Raw genomic sequence first — 21,509 nt, 5'->3', positions numbered from 1 at the left:
TATATATATATATATATATAGTTAGTTCAGAAGTCTTCTAAAAAAAAGTCACGTAGTTTTGCGTATTTTGATTGAGGGTAAAGGTAATTATGCTGCACTGATGACTATGTGACTAGTATTCCACGTATTTATGACTTTATGCACCACATTAATGTTTGCTCTAAAATAGCAACCCAAAATACTTATTTTAAGCCAAACCATAATCTTAACAAATGTAAATAGCATTTTTCTAGTCTTGACTGCTCAAAGCGCTTTCGCAGTACTCGCACACATTTACACTCCAACGCAGCATCGGGGCAACTCGAGACTGCAGGAGCCAGGGATCGGACTACCACCCTTGAGATTGGCAGGCAACCACTCTACTACTGGGCCACAACACTAATCTTACTCGTCACCTTTTGGTAGTGATAAACAAATGACACCTCACAAACCTTATTTTTAATTTTCTATGCTCATTTTTTCATAAGAAAAGGCTCAAGGGACAACAATTCAGTGCGTTTTCAACCTGTTAAACAGAGAATGTCATCTAATGGGCTCCGAAAATTAAGACAAAATTCCATCACTGGTGAAAAGAATTATGTTTGGGATGTGGTCTAGGCCAAAAATACTGTTGCTATCCTTGGAAGCAAAACGCTTTCTCCAGCTACACCCTCTCGTCCAAATAGGGCCCCGTCTGGCTTCAAAAACCCAAGATGTAAACGGCCAAAATGTAGAAATGTCCAAATGAAGCATTGTCTTAATTTTCTGATCCCACTAGGTGGCACTGTGTTCCACCAATGATTGAAAGAACACTAAATTACTATCTCAGAAAGTTCAATTGGTATCAAGAAGGAATAAATGCTATGGGAACATCTCTAATATATTCCCTAAACTAACCTGGGCAACCAGCTGCCACGACGTAGCGGTGTCTTCGCTGGGCTGGATGCCAAAGTTCCACCTCCTGTGCAGGATGTAGACCACCGGCTCAGCAGAGATGTTGAAGCGGGAGGACCAACGCACTGTCAGCTGACCAAACGAGAGCTCTTCGAAGCCCAGCTCCTTCCTCGGCTTCAGAGGAACACCTGGAATACAACCATCCTGAACTTTACGTCACAGCAAACGTACTGAGGAGTCAGAGGTTGAGAATAGGAGTCTGGGAAAACTGAATTTTTTCTGGAAGGTTTTTACCGATGACCAAATTGAGTTGTTTACATTTCATGTGTGTAAGTTGGTGATTTTTGTCTCTAAAGCATGGCAAAAAACACGATTCATGTTGCTATTGTTGAGGGGGTGCAGGGAATGCGGACCAAAACGCAGGTATGAGGCAGGCAGGCAGGAGAAGGTTTATACCCAGGATTTATTGTCTAAAAATAAAAATAAAAATACAAAATCCAAACCTCCAAATGGTCCAAGGGGGAAAAGGGCTAGACGAAAACAGAAAAACACAGCAGGGAAAAACACACAGGAAAAACACAGGTCACAGGAGTGAACGAGGGACTATCCATCAGGAACAAAGCAGCACACCGACAAAGCCATAAACAGGAAGCCGAACAAAACCATCTGACAAGAGAAAGGGGAGCACAGACACTAAATACACAGGGCAACGAGATAACGAGACGCAGGTGACAAGAGGGCTGGGAAACAGGTGAAAAACATCAGGTAATCACAGGAGCGGGAAAACACAGGAAGTAGAACTAAAGACAAGACAGCACAGAAAGCCAGACTATCAAAATAAAACAGGAAACCGAACATACAGACACTCAAGGGGAACACAAGACAGGACCAACAACACAAGACCAGGGAGGAAACACGGAGAAATAACAGACAACAGAACAAAAAACAGGATGAAAGCCAAAACCATAGCAGCTATCATGGTATCTGGTCCCCTGCTATGGATTAGGGTGTCCGTTTGGGCCGGGCTTACTGTCACTGTGCATGACACAATAAAAAAATATCTATTCATCCATTCATTCATTCCACCAAAAGTCGAACAGAATAATATTGAGGGAATATTTTGTGAATGTAAAAGAAGAATTTCTTTTGTTACATAACTCTGTACTCTGTACATAATAGACTGTAAAATTAGTGGATCGTGGACCGGGCGTTTTGAATCCCTGACGTCTTGGTTTTGGGAACCAGATGCAGGATCTTGGGTGTGGTTTCAGTGGCACTGTAAGCACGTTGTAAATGTATAGTTGACCAATCAGATTGCCTGGTCAGATCTACTTGTTGTAGACCTGACTCTCGTGATTAGTGTTTCTATTCTCAGCACATAGTGTGTGCAGAGAGGACATTGAGTTGTCAGCCGGGTCAGACCGCGTCCCCCGAGGCTGTGGCGACTCACAGCTTCACTCAGTGTCACGGCGTGAAACGGCTAAATGAGTTCCACACATAATCCCTCTCCTGTCGTGTGTGTTGGCATCACCGAGGCCTGAACACACTGCTGCAAGCTCACAGGATCGTTTTCCCCCCTAGCCCTCGCTTGACAATGAAGCCTAAGTAGGGCATGCTCCACCTGACTCAGAGCAGCACAGCATCTGGAATTAGCTCATTTTTCAGTACAGGCCCAAGGGAGGCTGGGATGACAGTTTTTAGGTAGACGAGACATTTATGACAGTTTAAGTGTGCCACAGTAAAAATGCAGAAAAACAATAAGAATAATAACAGAACTTTTCTGAAAAATGTAGCTCTATCATAGAACACAACAACTTAAAAAGGAAGGTTTGAATTGACTGATTCATCAGTGCTGTGCAATGTTTGCTGCTCTTCTTGGCATTAAAGCAGTGCTCCAATATCCAAATGAAGCTTCATGAAGCTTGGTGAGTCCTTTTCTTCCTTTTCTAAGACCACATTAGAGCCCAGTTGGCGGCTGACTATCACAGCGTTCTCGCTCTATAACATTGGGAAAATAGGGTCCAGGTTGAAAACACACACTTTCCTAAATAGATCACCAGCATGCTAAATGGTAGTTCTCGTGGCTCTCCTTACCTTTGTAGAGGTCTCTGGGAGACTGGCAGGTATGGCCGCAGCTGTTGGAGCAGCATTTCTTCTGAGCCGAGCATTCTCGGTCATCATCACAGCTCTCTACGCAGGCCGCTGCGAAACCGCTGGCTCTTTCTGGAGGCGGACAGCTGCCTTGCTTCACGGCCAACACTGACTGGAGGAACTCACAGCTGGTCACACACTCCCAGTGCTTCTTGGGAAACACCCGCTAGATGGGATGAAATTGATTGATTGTTTGATTTTATTGACATTCAACGAATATCAAGTTAAATTGACCAAAGCTTTGCTAAAAGTCTAGTCACTTTCACTCTGGATTCAAAACACTAAACTACTGACAGTGTGTAAATGAAAGTGTGTCTAACAGTATTGCCTGTGACCGATTGATTGCTCTGATTCAGCTCTACCCCGGAAAAACAAGCACACAATTGACAGATTTTCTGATTTGAAGTCAAATCAATAGTTCCTGATGCCATTATACTAGTGCACAGGAAGCAGACAGTGTTGCAGCGTACTTCACACAGCTCTCTGCAATCGCTTTTCCTCTTCATCTCCCAGGAATCTTTGCAGGGCTCCAGGCACTGTGGACGGGAAAGCAAGAGTGAACAATGATTTAAATTACAGTTACAGATGTCATCACAGTACAAAATGTGTCCCGGGCAGACAGCTTCTCTTACCACAGAACAGAGTCAGTGTGATCATTTTAATCAAAGAGCTCTAGTAGAGGTAACAATAAGTCCTCTAGTATGCTGACATGACTCGTTCAGACTGTGAGTTTTAGTACTAAAGCCAGAGGTAAGGGGCTTAGCTTTGCTAGTCAGATTAGTCTGTCATCTTTCTTTTGGGAATGTCCTGTATTGCGTAACCTTTTGCAGCGGCCATCAGACCTAATTGGTACTCTAAAATACACAGTAAAAGCTTGAAGCACACAATATCCTTCAAACCAAAACCATTCCAAAGTGAGTTCACCAATAACACATCCTGAGTGTTAACTAGTGCTGGGTATCGTTTCTACTTCACTCAATACCAATTGCCAGACCTTTCTCCTCAAGAAAGGTCGACTAGCTAGTCCACACAGCTCTCCTGGGGGGGGGGGGAGAAAGAGCTGGACTTCTCTGACTTTCCTAAGCTGTTTCTGGAGCGTGGCACCACGGAAAAGCCCCGACCTCTACACCGTGAAGCTGCATCCTGCACCACTTAGCAGAGGCTACCCAGGGGAGAGAGTGTACACTGATTGTAATTTCATGCTGTAGAGAGAAACAGCGGGGAGGACAGCAACACAAGGACACTGCTAGGAAAGTACGGTAAACTCTGAAAAAAAGTCAAATGTCTGATGTACACAGGAGTTTGGGTACTTTTATCTAATGTCCAATGAGTGAAAGTCAACAGGAGCTTACGCCTGGTCTTAGGCTAAGCACGTCTTAACTCAGCGTTTGAAGTCCAACCTAATAGTAATGCCAGTTGGACCACCTTGGCTTTAGCCCTCTTCCCACTAAGACTAGTCAGTGTCACGCGTAAAGTCCAAATCTAAGCCCGGTTCTACACACCTTCCCAACTCCCACTCTTGCTGCCTGTATGGACGACCTGGAGAGACAGCATATATCTACAATTATGTTACTATAAACTGAGGTTTTGGGAGAATGGAAGAATAAATAATCAGAATAGTTAGCCTTTATTTAAAAAGAGTGGGGTATCCAGGTCAATAAGGTGTTTCCATTAGATTCCACACACATTCTAACTTTTACTGTCACAGCTTCTAAAATTCTGCTTCAGAGAGCGGACAAGGGGGGGGGGTTGCTGCCAAATGGACCACACTGTGCACGGCTCTTCCTGCTTTGCAGTGAAGACCCGGTGAAGCGTGTCTGATAGCCCTGTGCCAGCCCTGCCATCTCCCATCTCCACCCGGCAACTTGTCCACTAATCCAGACTGACGTCCCCACTCTCGTGTCCAGCGTCCTCCGTTTTCCGCCTCATATCAAGCTCAAATCAAGCATTTAATTCCACTAAGTTGGAAATAAAGCTGACTGCTGGGAACGTTGTGAAGTAAAAGCACCTAAGGCAACATTTACACCGCTACATTTTAATTAAAAAACTAATATGCCAATATTCTGCTCCGTTTCCCCCTCTCAGTCCCCTTCTCTGGTGTTTCCCCCTCTCATTCTCCCTGCTCTGGAGTTGCCCCTCTCTCATTCTCCCTGCTCTGGAGTTGCCCCCTCTCATTCCCCCTGCTCTGGAGTTGCCCCCTCTCATTCCCCCCTCTCATTCCCCCTGCTCCGGTGTTGCCCCCTCTCATTCCCCCTACTCTATTGTTGCCCCCTCTCATTCCCCCTGCTCTGGAGTTGCCCCCTCTCATTCCCCCTGCTCTAGTGTTGCCCCTCTCATTCCCCCTGCTCTGACCCGTGTTGGTTAGGAATCTGTGGGGTTGTGTTGCCGTCTCAACAGCTCCAACCGGAGACCTTTGGCAACGCCGACCCTGACGCCAACCTCCCTCCTCCTGATTGGGTCTTATTGGGTCTGAGACTAAAGCTACTGACGTTACCATGGTAACTTCAAGCAATGGGCGAAGTCTCCACGCTGCCTCCTGTTTGTGTCCAGTATACCAGGATGTTGATGAGATATGAGGTTTAACCAGAGATTAGTTAAAAACACTGGAGAATGTTTTTAGCTCCAAAGTGAACACTTAAAAAGCAAAAGTAGCCTCAGTCCCGAGTGGTAGCCAAGACAACAGATATTTTTGTCTCAGCTGCAGAATTTAGAACCCAATTGGATCCAAGCTGGGAAACATGACTTGTGTTTATTTGGCAGCGGTGTAAAGGCGTGTTTGTGTGTGTGTGTGTGTGTGTGTGTGTGTGTATGTGTGTGTCTCCCAGCACTCCTCCATGACCAACCACGGATAATGGAGCGAACATCTTCTCTGCTGACCGTGTAAAAAGGCTGCTCTTTCGGCGCTCGACACGGTTTGATTCGCTGCCCAGACAAACTCCTCTGAGAGGAAACAGACCTGGCCTCGCGTTTGTCCCGGTTTCCTTTTCCAACAACTCCCGCTCGTCTTTGAAAGCGTTCCAGACCTTTAAATTCCACAGACAAGACCTGGGCTTTTCCCAAGGAACAAACGGCAAGCAAATTTGTTCCACAAGTTCATTTTCTATGTTTGAAAATGTGAGTATAACGCGAGGAGGGCTAAAAGAAGAGGATGTCTGGCTCTCAGTCAAAACATCACAACAAGGCTTTAGGGACCATGAAGTCCAGCGATGGCTGCCAAGTGCGACTGACAGAAGTCGTTGTGGACTAGATGCTACAGTAATGCCATCTTGAGCTCTTTTAACAGGACTGTGTGGGAGTGTGTCGCTAATCAACTCGGGCACTTTGCAAAATGGCTGTCTGCCTGGAGGAGATAGTGACAGAAGGATTAACAAGCACTCATTAGCACCAGGGTCCGCAAGGACAACATGAGAGCCAAAAGGAAGGGCTGTCTCGCAGCAACTAGCTTCAACAAGCCCACGAGTCAGAAACCTTTACAATGAAAAGAGACATTTTTTGGCCCAAAAACTTGTCTGGAGCTGCGAAAACTATTTGAGTCTCATAATGAACATAACAGCATATTAAGTCTGAATCAGCAATTAATCATATGATCGTTTGTTGCCATTATTATGGCCCTGTTTTAGTATGCTGTGATGCAGATTTTAGTTCAACTAAAAGGTTACGGTTGCCTAAAAGAAGAATGTATCAGGACAGGGATTGGCACATTATGGAGAGTTTCAGGTCTGAAATAAAGCATCAGAAATATTCCCTGATAGTGACAGCAAAGTGTTCAGAAATAAAGTCATACATTTTTTTTCTATGCATGGTTCATTGTTCATATAATGTACTCATGTATGAATGAGCCATACGACAACGCTGATGCTCCCCAAAGGATGACTTTGCTTTTTTTCAACCATGACCCTGTTTTCCCATGTAAAGTACTGATAATTTACATGGGGTCTGGTGGGTTTTGCAGATGTTTTCATGTTTAAAAAAAGGATCTTACTCTTTAATAAAAAGGGGGATCGTCATATTATCGGGGTTGTCTTCTATTCAGGTCAGTATGGTATTCACCGTACATGTATGTATGATCCTGCAATGAAACGGAAATCAAAAGAAAATGTACTTATAGGCCTTTATCAGATGGTTAACTCTTGGTATCATGGAATAATTTAACCATTTCTTCCTGTGATCATGCAATAAATGGTCTGGGTGTCTCACTTTAGAAGCTTTTAACAATGCACCTGCATGGGGAGATAACTATGTGCTAACGTGTCAGAAGACTTAGCCATCACTTGGATGGCACGGGTACCAAAGTCAGAGGCTGCTCGGGCGTGTTAATATCTCCAGTGCTCAATGAGGAGGCAACATTCCTTGTGGGTGAAGTTGAACATCTAAAAAGCGAGCAGCACGGTGCTTCTGTAGGCAGTGTGCTCACTACAAGCATGCACAGAGAACGCATTTTTTCTACCAACCTGCCTCCTATGCAGATTTCACACTACTCTCTCTACCTTTGTCTCTCTACGTCTGACTACGTCATTTTACAGCTCTGTGGTCAGCTGCTGCTCCGCCCAGTGCGTTCCATCCAGACGCTGAAGGGGGTGTGTGACGCTGAGAGACCCTGACCAAGTGTGGCGAGCGTATGGGTTGGTCAAAAGACAGGAAGTTGTTTGGGGCTGCTGGTGTGTTCCAGAGTAAGACATCACTGTGTGTGTGTGTGTGTGTGTGTGTGTGTGTGTGTGTGTGTGTGTGTGTGTGTGTGTGTGTGTGTGTGTGTGTGTGTGTGTGTGTGTGTGTGAACCCGGACGTGTTGAGGCGTGCTGCAGTAGCTGTTGCCTGTTTTCTCAGCTTGACCATTCATCACCAAACTTGCCATTTTTTTCTCTGACGTCCTATACATCACACCAGTTTCTCAGCTAATACATCAACGCTCATAAAAGAGGTAGGGAGTAATAAAAATCAAGCTGCCCTATTATATCCAAAATCAGAAAACGTCTGAGGGGGCTCAGCAGTAGCTTCTGCAGAACATTTTACTGAACAAAGTGTGCATTTAGCACACGAAGAAACATCTTTCTGTGGTAAAGTCCCTGAGAAACCACAGCGTCTTTAGCTTTTGAACTGTGAGGCATTTCCTAGTGAAACGGAATATTTCTATTCATCTGCATGCGTTTAGCATAACTGACTGTTGCCTTCTGTAGTTTAGATGTGAGGTTGTATTTCATGTTGTTGGGTAAAGACAGGTATGATATATTCCATGTCCAAGCCCGAAAAGGTTTTGGATGACAGCGGTTACCTACCTTAGCACATTGGTTATGACTACGACACCAGCCCAGGGATCCATCAAATCCATTCTGAAGAGGACAGAAAAAAAGGGAGACAAAGAGAGACGCACAGGTGAATGTCATTCAATTAAGTTCACTTTCAGTTCAATTTTATTTATAGTATCAAATCACAACACGAGTAATCTCAGGACACTTTATAGATAAAGTAGGTCTAGACCACACTCTATCATTTATAAAGACCCAACAATTCTAGTAATTAAGTGCAGAAGACTAAATGGTAATGTAATGTAATTACAGTGCTATCGTAGTAGAGACAATGTGCGATTTGTGGAAAAAGCTGAGTTATTTTTGATCATGCAACAAAATAAAAAACATGCAAAAATAATACACCCCTTCCAAAACCCTGGATACAATGTCGTGGTACAGGGCCAGCCATACCAAAACGTAATGTATGCCCTTCAATATCCAATGGAAAATAATCCCAGAATGAAATAGCACATCGTAGTGTTGAGATAAAACACAGCGCTTTGAAGCTGGAGAGCGGAGTTGGCGTAATACTTTCACCTAGGAAACACTTGTTCCTTCCTCTGGAGCGTTTTTAATCCAAAGCATGACTGGCAGTCACCTACTGACGGCTGAACAACTCTAAATACAACCAGCAACTGTCACTCAGACGTGTTCTACTTACAGTGTTACACTTTGTTTAAAATACTTCTATTTTAGGTGTATAGTATCTGGTCTATTGGTTAAGTCAAGAGCACTCTGGGAGGGGGGGGGGGTCAGAGGCAGGGATACGTAGCCCAGAAAGATCCCACGCGTCCCCCCTGGCAAATCGCTCCCTGGAGACGGGCAATATAATTAGTTTGTCAAGAGAACACGGAGCTCCAGAGTTCACATGGCCGTTCTGGTTCTGTTGGGTTAGGCTTATATAACGGGGGCACAGCAGGACCCTGCAGCACCGGGCAGCTCACAGGACATGGTAGGACGCTTCATTTACATTTTCAGAGAGACTCAAGAGGCAGTAGTATTCAGGTCCTCTACTGCAGTAAAAGTACTAATACCATACTGTATACCAAAATGTAGTTAAAGTATTAAAACACGTTAGAAAGAGTAAAGGATCCAACCAGCTGTGTGTTTAATGACATCATCACCTCAGCTGGACCTGGAGGGCGTTATATTGTTGCTAGGTTACTTTATAATAAACATTAGATTATAAACTACATGTGTTTAGTGTGCTAGTAACTAGAGTAACTAGTAACTACAGTAACTAGCATCTAAAGCTGTCCAATACACCTGCTAGGCTCGCAATGGAGAGATGTATATGTATATGTGTGTGTGTGTGTGTATGTATTGGAGGAAAACAGAGAATTTATCCTTGAGTAGACTGGTTGGTTTGCTTCAATGCATACGCTGATAGCCAGCCTTTATGTTTGGTCTGCACCAAGAAATAAAAAAATAAAAACAATATTGGAAAGATATTTCGAGAACAAGCACACTGCATTTTTTGAAAAGAACCCGGATGGGATGAAAGAAAGATTCTGACCTGCTGTGATAAAGCTGAGCAGATCTACATTTCTGAACTGGACAGTCCCCAGTAAACGGAGCTTGGTGGCTCCAGACATATTTGGTTTGTTTTTTGAAGCCAAAACTGGATTTATGGAGAGTAAAGGTGACTGACCCCATCCCGTAACCATAACCCTTTATACTAGTTCTGCACAGTACTTCATGTTTATTGTCATCGCGATATCAACAAAAGATACTCAAGAGATATTTTGTTAGTTGAACAAAAATATCAGCAGAAAACAGCACATTATCATGCCTTTATATTTAATTAAGTGTTGGAAATGATTTTCTGTCATTTGGTTTAAATTTAACAAAAATATGTACATTATCGTTACACAAAGCAGCAGAACCGAGGACCCTTATATCTGTTTATTCATCCAAAGTTATATTGTTATCGTGATATTCAATGTCATCACATATTGCATATTTATGACTTCATTTAACAGACAGATTGTTTTTTGTCTCCTTTGACAGTAAAGGTTGCCGACCCCTGACCCCTAACCCTAAACTACTCACCGGCAGCGGGGTGGAGAGCGCCGCCACGCTGTGCAATCTGAGGCACCGCGCCGAGCACGTCGCCCTGGCAACACTCTCCGACCACGACTCGTCCTCCTCGGCATCATGGTGCTGCTTCCTGGCGCACACACCGGAGCCCAGCAGGAAAATAGTCCACAGAGAGAGGCTGCCTGTTGTGCCCAGCATCGTCTTTCTTCTTCTCTTTCCCAGGGTTGTGAAACAAGAGGATGCCGTGGGGAGCAGAGTGATGGAGGTCCGGTCATACTGCAGCTTATATAGCCAGAGGAGGAGCCAGGGACTATAGGCGGACTCAATTAGGGTCAGGGTGTTCACAGGCTGCCATCCCAGGCAGCAGAGTCACAAACAATCACAATCAGAAAAAGGGGGCATTGCCAAAATCACTTACTCTTGTGTGGAATTTTCCTGGTGAATACAAAAACAAACATACATTAACCAGAAATAGGAAATAAGCAATGAATATAGTGACAAATATATACAAATACACAACATACTCATCCTTGCATAGTATTTGTCTGTTGTTCACTGTGTTATTCTGTGTGGTCTTAGTTGTGCGCAGTGACAGTCATAGACCCTTTTAAGGGGGGCTCAAGCCCCAATCAATGTCTTTTTTTTTCTTTTCTTTTTTTCGTCTATTTAAGTGCTTCAAGTTAAGGTTTACGAACGTGTCTGTTAGTGAGTTGTTATTGACATTATCATTTTATTTGATTGTGGTAGTCCATAAAGGGACTTTCATTGTTTTTTATGGGTCAATATTTTGCATTTATCCTGTGTTATAATAACAAATATATACATATTCATTGTTATCCAGGGAAAAGACTGATTTAGCAGAGCGGGTTAACACTTTTGCAAGGCCCTGTATCTGTGCCACGTTCTCATTAGGGGCTGAGCCCCCCCTGAAGGTGGGAGCCTAGAATTGCCCCTGGTTGGGCCTCTGTTTTAATCTTTTAGTTCATGTAAGGGGAATGATGCATACATACAAAAAACATATTTTAAACATTCATTTGAAATACAAAAAAATACAGAAACAAATCCATGCGTCAAAGTAACATTGCATAGGGACAAAGCAGCAGAATGGGTTATGTGCAGAATTTGCAAAGAATTTCTATAATGTTCATTATTATGTGGGATTTATTGCCTAAACTTTTCCTAAATGTGTGTTGAATTAAAAAGCTGTGTGAGAGACCTTGGTACGTGTAATGAAACTGTCAGATGAGAGGTGAAATACACCCAGGTATGGTAGAAGATTTGGGCCAACGGAAAAAAAACGTGTTTGAGTTCCAAGTTTAAAATGTCTTTAATTTTAATATACTTCAAATCTGACTTTAATTTCAGAATCTAAGTTTCACATGTTACCCTGTTTTTAACAAAAAATCAGATGTAGGTTAGGGTTGGGCGGTAATACGGTAATACGGTGTACCGCAGGGTCTGAAAAATAGCAACGTATCAGTTTCAATACCGTCATTAAAAAAATGCAATGCACCCTATATAGGAGACAAGGATTAAATATTATTAAATATTATTATTAAATATTTAATACAGTACAATAGGGAGGAGGGTTGACCCTATCAACATCTGGATACCCCCCAACTGTAATGTAGGTCTAATACAACTGTGACATGAGACATGTATGGAAGAAGATTTGTGCCAATGTGAAAGAAGCATTTGAGTCTAAAGTCAGAATCATAGCTATGAACAATTCAGTTTTATATCTATGTTTTACATGGTCAGAATTCTGGAAAAAATAACAATACAGAATTCTGACTTTAACTGTAAAGTCAGAAAGATTAAAAAAAATCTTAATTCTGAGATAACAGTCCAAATTTGCGACCTTATTCTCATAATTAGCTCTTTCTCAGAACTCCAAAACACTCTCCCCACGTGTCCTCTCCTAAACCAAACTAAGTCATTCTGGTGCCTAAAGCTGATTTATAAGTTAAAAAAAACACTTAAAATAAGATACCATCTTCAAACAAGATGATTGATCTTTTAAAAATAAAACATCAGCCTAAAAACATTATGAATTGTTAAAAAATAAGCTTGTTTTCCTCTGAGATACAACTCCAGGATGTGTTCAAGACTTCCATTCCACGAGATATTTAAGACATATTGTCTAAAAACAAGTCCCTATAACTTACCCAAATATGATTTGTTAGGTGATGGTGTTATCTTGAGTGTTATTAAATATTTTGACTAGAAATTAGATGAATATACTTGGTAAGATTTAGCTTATTAGAGGAGAGGAAGAAACCACCCATATCCATTTAGGCAATATAGGGGGGCTGAATGTCTGACTTCACATAGAATCACTTGGATTTTCCAAATAAGTCATAAAATATAGCCTTTTTCATGCAAATAGCCTCATAATATTGTTAATAACAATTAGAAGATGGGGTATTCATCTGGGCAAAAATCTGAAGTAGGCTATCCAGGAACCCATTTCTTACACTGGTGCTGCAACAATATTAGTAATAGTTGTTATAATAGTTCAGAAGTGTTATGGTATCTTTCCAGTGGTTTTGTACTGAAAGGCCAGATGTTTTTGCACAAGAGGAAACCTTCTCACACCGCTTGCTATTGTACTTATGCAGTGGAAACTTTTATAACGGTGAATCTGTGATTTTATAACACACACACATGGAGTGTTTACTCCTCAGTGCAAACAATTTCAGGGGGGATCGGGCGATTTCAAGGGAATCCCAGCTGTAAAGTTTGGCGGTCGCTGCAAAAACAACATTTTTATGGACTCGTCAATTAAAGTAACCACAAACATATCTCTCATAAGCAGGACTGCTGGGTTCCTTGCCCAGGGAAAGGAGAAAACATGATGCTTGGAAACTGTGAAGAGATCCTCCGTGAGTTGTAGGTTGCCTGACACGGGGTGGGGGGGGGGGGGGGGGGCCGCTCGCAATTGCTGGAGCATCCTGCAGTGTTAACGAGATGCCTTTTTTCCGACCAGCGTTTGCACACACTGACACCGTGGTGCTCTCTCTCACGTTTTACAGCACTGTCTTTGGCCTAATGAGAGTTTTTACCTCTGAACAGAAGCTGTGTTTGGAAAGCGTTCCCTCTTTCCCTTCCTCACTATTCCCATTCAGTGGTTATTCAATAGTCAACTACAGAACCCCCAAAGCAGATTTCAGACACTACTGGCACTCCCCGATGGGACTCGAGTGCAGATTTGAGTCGCGCATTCGTCACTTTGTGACACTAGCCTCCAAGATGCTAATGAGAGACTTCTGTAATATCAGTGCAGTAAAAATGGATGGATTTACTTTTATTTTTAAACAGGAACCCCCACTGTCCTGGGAAGTTCCAGCTCTGCGTCCACCCCTCAATATGTACAGTATGTTTGATGTCATCATGTCGACTAACAATTCCACATTCCTTAACAACAGGATGTGTTCTAGGTGGCCAACAAAATTACCAGGGTATGTATGTTTTCTTTTACATTGTTATGTTATTAATAACACATTCAATTCAGTTTTGGACTTTCATACCTTGTCTACAGATCATCTTTTAGCCGGTTTTTGATGTACATTGTTTCATCCTTTGGCAGTTGAATTTCCAGTGGGGCATGTAGAAGACATTTCTTCAGCTGTGTTTTTGCCAAAAAGATTAAAAACCATTTGTCTGTTTGACCCAGTTGATGGAATCGGTAAAACCTGCTGGAGAAAGTGACATGGAGCCTAGGACCTGGTGCTTTCTATTTGGTGTTGCGTCTGCTCAGGGCATTCCTAAAATAAGGTGTCAATGAAGTCTCCAGGTCTGTGTTGAGCTAATGCTCTGGTGGTCCACCCACAACAGGAAGGGGAAAATCCCTGTGAGCGCCCTGCTGAGCCCTCGACTTACTGTTTCACAGCTAAAGCAGCCATCTCTGCCAGTGTAATGGTCTCCTTGTGTGTGCAGCGGTGTGTGCCAGTTGGCCGAGGCAAAGGTTGGCCACCTTTTAACGCAATGTCAAACAGAGTTCAACCAGAAAGGACAACACACGCGTTAGCTTGAATGTCGAGGCTTTGTTTGACAAAGACTCCATCCAACTCGTTGACTAGATAGCATTTGGTGGCAGTGGTGGAAGGATACTTCCTAAAGTTACTCAATCTGAGTACCGTAGTCTGAATACTTGGATTCCTTCCACATTGAATTGCATTTTTTAAGAGTATAAATGCAGCCGTTAAATACTGCTTGTTAAAGAATACTATTATGGTGTGTTCTTTTGTTCCCGGACTGCATCGCCTACTAAAAAAATCTAACCGCTGTCTAGCTACCACAAGCTAATTTTAGCTAACATTAGCTAACGTTAGCTAACGTTAGCTAACGTTAGCTAATGTTAGCATGTCAAATAGGGCTAGTAAGGCTTTCAGCGGCTCTGGGGCTAATACATCAGTACATAGGAGGATGTTAATTCACACGTCAATTAATCAGGTAACTGATACAACTATAAAATAGCAAAGTGACCAGTAACACTACAGCAGATGAGCCTTGGCTAATACATTTTAAAAAACTGACTTTAAGATGCTCCAGGTTGCAGGAGGAGTGATTCAAGCAGAAGTTGCACTCCACAGTTTTATTTCTTCTCCCTTTGCTTTCTTTCATGTGAAATGCTGTTTGAATTCCGGAGCTAGAAAGACATTCCTTCCCCGGCTCTGTGGTTCGGGTCCATCTCTACCTCTACCAGTTACATTTCAACAATGTAACTGTATTCTAAATAACACCTATTTACATTGTAACTGTAACAGAATGCAGTCACTCATAATTTATATTGTGAATACTTGACGCCGGTACATGTACTCCCCAACACTGTTTGGCGAGTTTGAATACCTGGAAAGAGCTTGATGTACCTTTGTCACAACATACATTTTTGACTTGAAAAGCACAGCTGACATTAATGACCTTAACGACGGCTCCGTGCCATCAAGTCTCCCAGTGAGCTGTTACAGTGAGTCAGCATGCTCAACACCAGGCCTCTCCTGAGTGGAATTCAGCCATCGTTACTGGTTTTGAACACACCTGTGCTTTGTACTATGTCAACATGTCTGCCGTGAAAAAGGTCTATCGGTACACGATCCGTCCTGGCTGCGCGCTCCGTTCTGCGCATGTGCAATACGCACACGCAGAGGATAATCATGATGTACGAGGATTTACGGAACTGCACGATGTGTTTCACAGTAGCGGTCTGTTGTTAGCCTCCACCGGAAAGCTAATGACGTTAGTTTAGCTAACAGCTAATTCGGCTAACCGCTAGCTGACAGCTTGATTCAGTCTTAAATAACTTTACTCAACTAAACAGTGGGAAAAGCAGTTCCAGCTAAATTAAGACGTTACAGTAATAAAAAAGACAAGTGATTGTATTGATGTGCACAAGTAAAGTAGAACTGACATAACAACTGTCATATATTTGAACGGTTATTTTCAGTTTTGAGGGTCTTTTACACGCTGTCTCAGCTAGTGGTTAGCCAAATTAACTGTTAGCTAAACTAACGTTAGCTTTCCGGTGGAGGCGAACAGACTTTCTTTAACAGTCTATGGCAGTGGTTCCCAAACTTTTTCAGCTCAAGACCCAAAAGAGAATTTCGGTGTCTCCCCAGGACCCAAATTTACGGAACAAAAAAACATGAATTTAAATGTATATGAAGTATATTTATTCCATTAAAAGTAAACAAAAACAGAAAAGGTCTCTATTGTCCTCTCTGTGTCTCACCCCTTTCTAAACTCATTTTCTTATCCTCTCCCATCATCCCGCAGGACCGAATTTTTTTTAAATAATACTGAGTGGAATTTAATGAAATTCAAGTGGTTGGTTGAAGATATCAACCAGCTTATCTATTCTAGGCTTGGTTTTTGTAAGTGCCATTCTGAGGTCATGCTGAGCATTTAGTCTGTTCTCTGCCAATTGGCGACCCAATAAAACGGGTCTGCGACCCATTTTGGGTCCCTACCCTAAGTTTGGAAAACACTGGTCTATGGGAACAGATCGTGCTGTGTCGTAAATCCTCGTACATCGTGATATCATCTGCGCATGCGCCAACATATTCCACATGCGCAGAACGGATCGTGCAGGAGGAACGGATCGTGTACTTAGAAGCTCTACCCGTTACCTTAGTGATTAATGGAGGTCCCGCCAGTAGGCGTTACGTTGTCCCTCCCAGTGCGTCACGCTTGGTCAGGTGCTCTCAGACGCAAAGTCTCCCGGGGCGTCATATTTAGACGCGCTTGGGGTCATTTTCCTTTGGCTAAACTTATCTGTAATGTCGACTGAATCTTACCCATCAAGACGTCTCATTCTAAGACTAAAGCTACTAAGGTTACCGTGGCAACCACAAGCAGCAAGAGACTAGTTTTTCCACTGGAGATAAAAACACTCGGTGCAGAGATCCCATTTGGCTCCAAACTCAACCGCTTAAAACCCAAACATAGCGATGGAGATGAGGTCAGCGTGTGCGTGTCTTCCCCTCTGCGGGAGTGGAAACCCCGTTTTGGGTGTGGGGTCCTTCAGGCTGCACACGGACAGCTGCGTGCTGTTTCCAGTGCTCCCAGGCAGTTGTTACTGAAGGGAAGCCCCTCTTAACGAGGTACACCTTGTAAAGGAGGAGTCGGTCCGTTCCCGGGGTTTTACTGCTGTGGGTAGCACTTCAATTCCTCTTTTTATTGTGTACTTTAGGTACTGCTCTAATTGTTGGTTTCTTCAGGTTATGAACTGTGTTAGTGTCTGTCTACCAACCCGTGGGTTCTATATCATATTGCGCGCATCATATTTTAGAGTCTTTTTTTCTTTTAAGGTGATGTGGATGACCACATGATCTTTTTTTCTTTTTTTAAGATTATCTTTTGGACATTTTAGGCCTTCACTTTGACAGCTGAAGGCATGAAAGGGCCACAGGTCGGAGTCGAACCTGCAGCCGCTGCGTTAAACCTCTATATGGGCGCACACTCTTCCAACTGGGAACCCCGGGCGCCCAGACCACATTCATCTTTGATTTCATTTTAGTAAAGTTCTTTTTTCGAGTGTGCTTGCTAGTTTTTTTAAGAAAAGTTTAGTTATATTTTTGGGCTGTCTGAATTACGAAGTATTAACGCCACACAAAATAACATTCATGTCTGTTAGTGTTGAGTTCTTGTTCATTGCTGCAGCTCGAGGTTCACCATCACCTGCACACGTACCGCCACATTTCTCCTGCTACTAACAAAGTATAAAAATATATCAGCTGATGCAGTCTTTACAACTTGTGGTAATGATGCAGAAAACATGTTGAAATCGGACAGGAAGTTACTCTGTAAGGAAGATAATTAAAAGTGGCTAAAGGAAGACATTTAAAGTGTATATAGGTGAAGAAATAGTACAACATCACTTGTAAGTATTCTTTATTGTAGATCCGTTAACTGATTTCCAAACTCTGAAGGTGGCACACAGAGTAAGATCCACAGGGCTCCACCTGATGGGGTTTCATCTGATGGGTAACAAAGTAAATGAGACTAACATTTAGGGTTTGTAGCATCCTCCTACTTGGATTCCCATTTGTGAGTGACTGTGGTTTCCTGATTTATTTTGTAGGATTGTGTTTGCTCCCTAGTTATGTCTCCTTGTACTTCCTGTCTTGTGATTGTCTGCCCGCCCTGATGTGTTCCACCTGTTCCTAGCCTTTGTGTCACCTGTCCCTTGCGTCCCCCCAGACAGAGGTGCCAGCTGAAAGCTGAGCGGGTGCAGCAAGTACAGTAAAAGGAAGTTTTCTGTATTGTAGATACGATAAGTAGTTTATAAGTTCTGACTATAATTTCTATCAAACAATAGCCAAAAAGTGCCATGGCCTCTGTTTCGGTTCCTCTCTCTAAAAGCTTTGTGTGTGTCTCTAGCAATGTTTCCATTCACACCTTTTTATCCAGATTAGGTGATATTGATGAAAAAGCCTTTGTGGAAACAGTCAAATTTGATGGAATTTCATGAATATCAAAGGAAATACGTTCGTTCTCATCAGATTTTATATTGATGATATTCGGCTTACGTGATAAACGCTGATGGAAACCTTATTTTCTGAATAATTATGAACTGGGATGAAGTTTTAGGTCATTTTATGGTTGCAACCCGCCACAAAATGAAGAAGAAGTTGTAGTTAATGTATCCAGTATTTCCTCTCTGTCTGCATACACGGGGGGGGGGGGGGGGGGGGGGCAAAGAAGACAGATGGAAGTGGACGGATGTGATGGTTGTCCCATGTTGATCATTAATAGGTTGTCATATAGGTTGTTGTATATGTTTTAATTGGCTTTAAAGCTGTTGGATGGAAACACTCACCAGCTTCATTCACTTGAGTTTTTACCCAACTCGATCAACACATGGATGGAAAGTTGGCGTCTGTCTTCCAGAGGGGATTGTATTTCTCATCCTATTCTGCATTATGTATATCTGTTCATGTGTTTTATAATCAAGCCCTGAGCTGTAGGCTCTTGTGTTAAAGGTGCACTGCAATCAAAGTCTATTGTCTTCATTGGTTGGTAACGCCCCCCCTCCTGTCCACTCATGTTTATCCACCGGAGTTTTGATCATTGGATGAAATGTATTTTACATGTATGCAAGATACACAGAACAAGTTAAGAATCAACTCTGGGGGGGGGTCTGGAGGGAAGGTTTCTGGTTTTTAATCAAATGTGAAACTCTTGACCTGTGTCTTCAGCATGATGCTGGAGAGGTGACTGAAGATTGAGAGCTGAGAGGTGGAGGAAACCTGTACAGAGAGTCCTTCACGTTTACTGATCCAACAACTTCTGCAGCTCGTGTGGCTGTCATCGCTGCTCTGACCTTCACCTCACCTCGCCTGCAGCCACCTGGGTTTTCATCATGGATTATTGTCTGGATGAATGATTAGCAGTTTGACGACTAACTAAAAGAGAACTGAGACTGCTGGAACTCGGAGTTGCTCAGTTGTAGAGCAGCCGCACCCTGTCCCATGTCAAACCCTGGACCTCTGCATCAAGCCATAAACCAGGCCTTGTTGGGTCCAGGGTTCAAATCAGACCTGTCATGAATTCCTGCATGCCTCTACTCCTCCCCTTTTTCACCTAACTGTCCAAGGCTTTTTGTTTTATCGTTGTTTTTAAATTTTTCTTACGTTTTTGCCCTTTTCACCCAACTCTTTTGGCGCTTTTTTCCCAATCTTTATCACACTACGTCACACTAACTTATTAACTTTAGTTTAAAGTTGTTTTTTTGAACGTATGTTCAATAAACCTCATTTATAGGAAATTATACCTAATGTTTGAGTTAGAAAAGCAGAAATTAGGAATTATTTAGACTAAAATTAAAGGAATGGATGTTGATGGATAATCACAGACTGGAATATGTCAACTTTTACTCAATACTATTTCAGAAACCCTTCAATTGTTTTCTCTAAATGCTGTAGAATTCAATAAGACGCCCCACAATGACCCATCAGAATCACCCAAACAGCGTTGTGTGGAATCAATCATGTCATTTCGGGGAATTAAAAAAAACACTGAAATAGGAGAATGGGTCAATTTGACCTGAAGACAACATGAGGGTTAAGACTCACTCTCACTCTCTCACAGCATTCTACTTCCATCTAGTGGCGCTGAGCAGAACTGGTTTACATGTCTCCTAGTGGGTCATGTACATCCATGACTGGATATGGAGTCTATATGAAAGACGGAGAGCATGTTCAGTCCCTGTCTCAGTCTATTAAGCCCCATTGTTCCAACCTTAGACCTTCTCTGTCTATGTCCACCACCTTCCACTTCTGGGATTGCTCTGTTGTCAACAGAAATTCCGCCGGATGTCCCTCATTTCTGTCCTCTGTCTCTGTGTTGGCGTTCTAACATCTGTCCCTGTCCTCTGTCTCTGTGTTGGCGCTCTAACCAACTCCTGCAGGGTTCAAAATCAAATCCTGCGGCTGATTTCTGAGGACTATAGTTACCTGGTCCTCAGATCTCTGCAGGGTAAATCCAGACAGATAGCTAGACTATCTGTCCAATCAGAGGACTATGGTTACCTGGTCCTCAGATCTCTGCAGGGTAAATCCAGACAGATAGCTAGACTATCTATCCAATCTGAGGACTATGGTTACCTGGTCCTCAGATCTTTGCAGGGTAAATCCAGACAGCTAGCTAGACTATCTGTCCAATCTGAGTTCTCTTTTGACAACTAAAACTACTTCTGAACGTACACGTGTTCCACCAAAACAACTTCCTTCCTGAGACTATTTAGCAGTGGCACCACGGCTCCGTCCGTCTTTATGTTTCGACTGCTCTGTATTTAATGTATTTTAAATAAAACACAACAAAAACTATAAACCATTCCACCTTAAAGGTTGCAGGTAGGTGCCAGCTATCTTGATATAACATATCAGAATTATAACATGAAACTGATATGTTTTTCAGCTCTACGCCTCCATAGTACGGACAAGGTTGCAGAGATGGAGAAATACAGAGAGCCTGTAAATGGATAATAGTAATTTAAACCAGGTTATGTCTGTTTAATATGTTACACAGGTCAGATGAGGTGAGAGTGGGATCGATCGGAGAGAGGCAGCAGAGGGGGACGGGAACTGATGTTTCATTCAAAATAAAAGCCTGTTTTAAATTGCGAGAGTTTATGAAGTATTAAACTCAACTTCACTAAGAGCCACGTTGGAAAATGACAATCACACCAAGGGCAAGACATGTTTATTGACATTTTATTTTTTTTTAAAGTTAAATATCTGCTGCAAATATTATTGCATGTCTCATGCACTCTGATCACTTACAGTTTGGTTGACATTAGGTCCTAACAAAGTAAGCCAAAAAGTTCCTTATCCATCAGAGATTACATTTTTAATAGCAGGCTGCCACACAGCTGACTCAAGCAACCTGTTTCCCAGCCTCTGGTTCTTTAGGGTCGCTTAACGTTTCCTGTAACGGGGACTGATTTTATACGGAACATTTCTAGTCTTGCCTGTCCCCAGAACACACTGTAAAAAACACCTCCTCACTATCTGATAGCTGCCTGTCCCCAGAACACACTGTAGAAAACACCTCCTCACTATCTACTAGCTGCCTGTCCCCTGAACACACTGTAAAAAACATCTCCTCACTATCTGCTAGCTGTCTGTCCCCAGAACACACTGTAAAAAACATCTCCTC

The 21,509-nt window shown here is 42.7% G+C and overlaps 2 protein-coding genes across 4 annotated transcripts in view; one reads left to right on the top strand and one right to left on the bottom strand.

Annotated features, from left to right (window-relative positions):
* Positions 1–10,593, bottom strand: part of anos1a (anosmin 1a) — a 20,012-nt gene extending 9,419 nt beyond the window's left edge. For all 3 annotated transcript variants that reach the window (XM_034864852.1, XM_034864853.1, XM_034864854.1), the window contains exons 1-5: positions 10,362–10,593; positions 8,298–8,351; positions 3,495–3,560; positions 2,968–3,190; positions 877–1,061 (exon numbers count right to left, since the gene is read on the bottom strand). In XM_034864852.1, coding sequence (XP_034720743.1) covers positions 877–1,061; positions 2,968–3,190; positions 3,495–3,560; positions 8,298–8,351; positions 10,362–10,547 — 714 coding nt within the window. In that variant the 5' untranslated portion in view covers positions 10,548–10,593. The remainder of the gene's footprint in view (positions 1–876; positions 1,062–2,967; positions 3,191–3,494; positions 3,561–8,297; positions 8,352–10,361) is intronic.
* The window catches only part of aox6 (aldehyde oxidase 6), a 31,085-nt gene continuing 14,971 nt past the window's right edge, over positions 5,396–21,509 (top strand). Inside the window, exons 1-2 of the mRNA XM_034864821.1 lie at positions 5,396–5,400; positions 14,926–14,930. The gene's annotated coding sequence lies outside the window, so the exon portion shown is untranslated. The remainder of the gene's footprint in view (positions 5,401–14,925; positions 14,931–21,509) is intronic.

This window comes from Etheostoma cragini, chromosome 24 (genome assembly GCF_013103735.1).
Source record: "Etheostoma cragini isolate CJK2018 chromosome 24, CSU_Ecrag_1.0, whole genome shotgun sequence".
NCBI classification, from domain to species: Eukaryota; Metazoa; Chordata; class Actinopteri; order Perciformes; family Percidae; genus Etheostoma; species Etheostoma cragini.
This window is presented reverse-complemented; position numbering and strand designations above follow the sequence as displayed.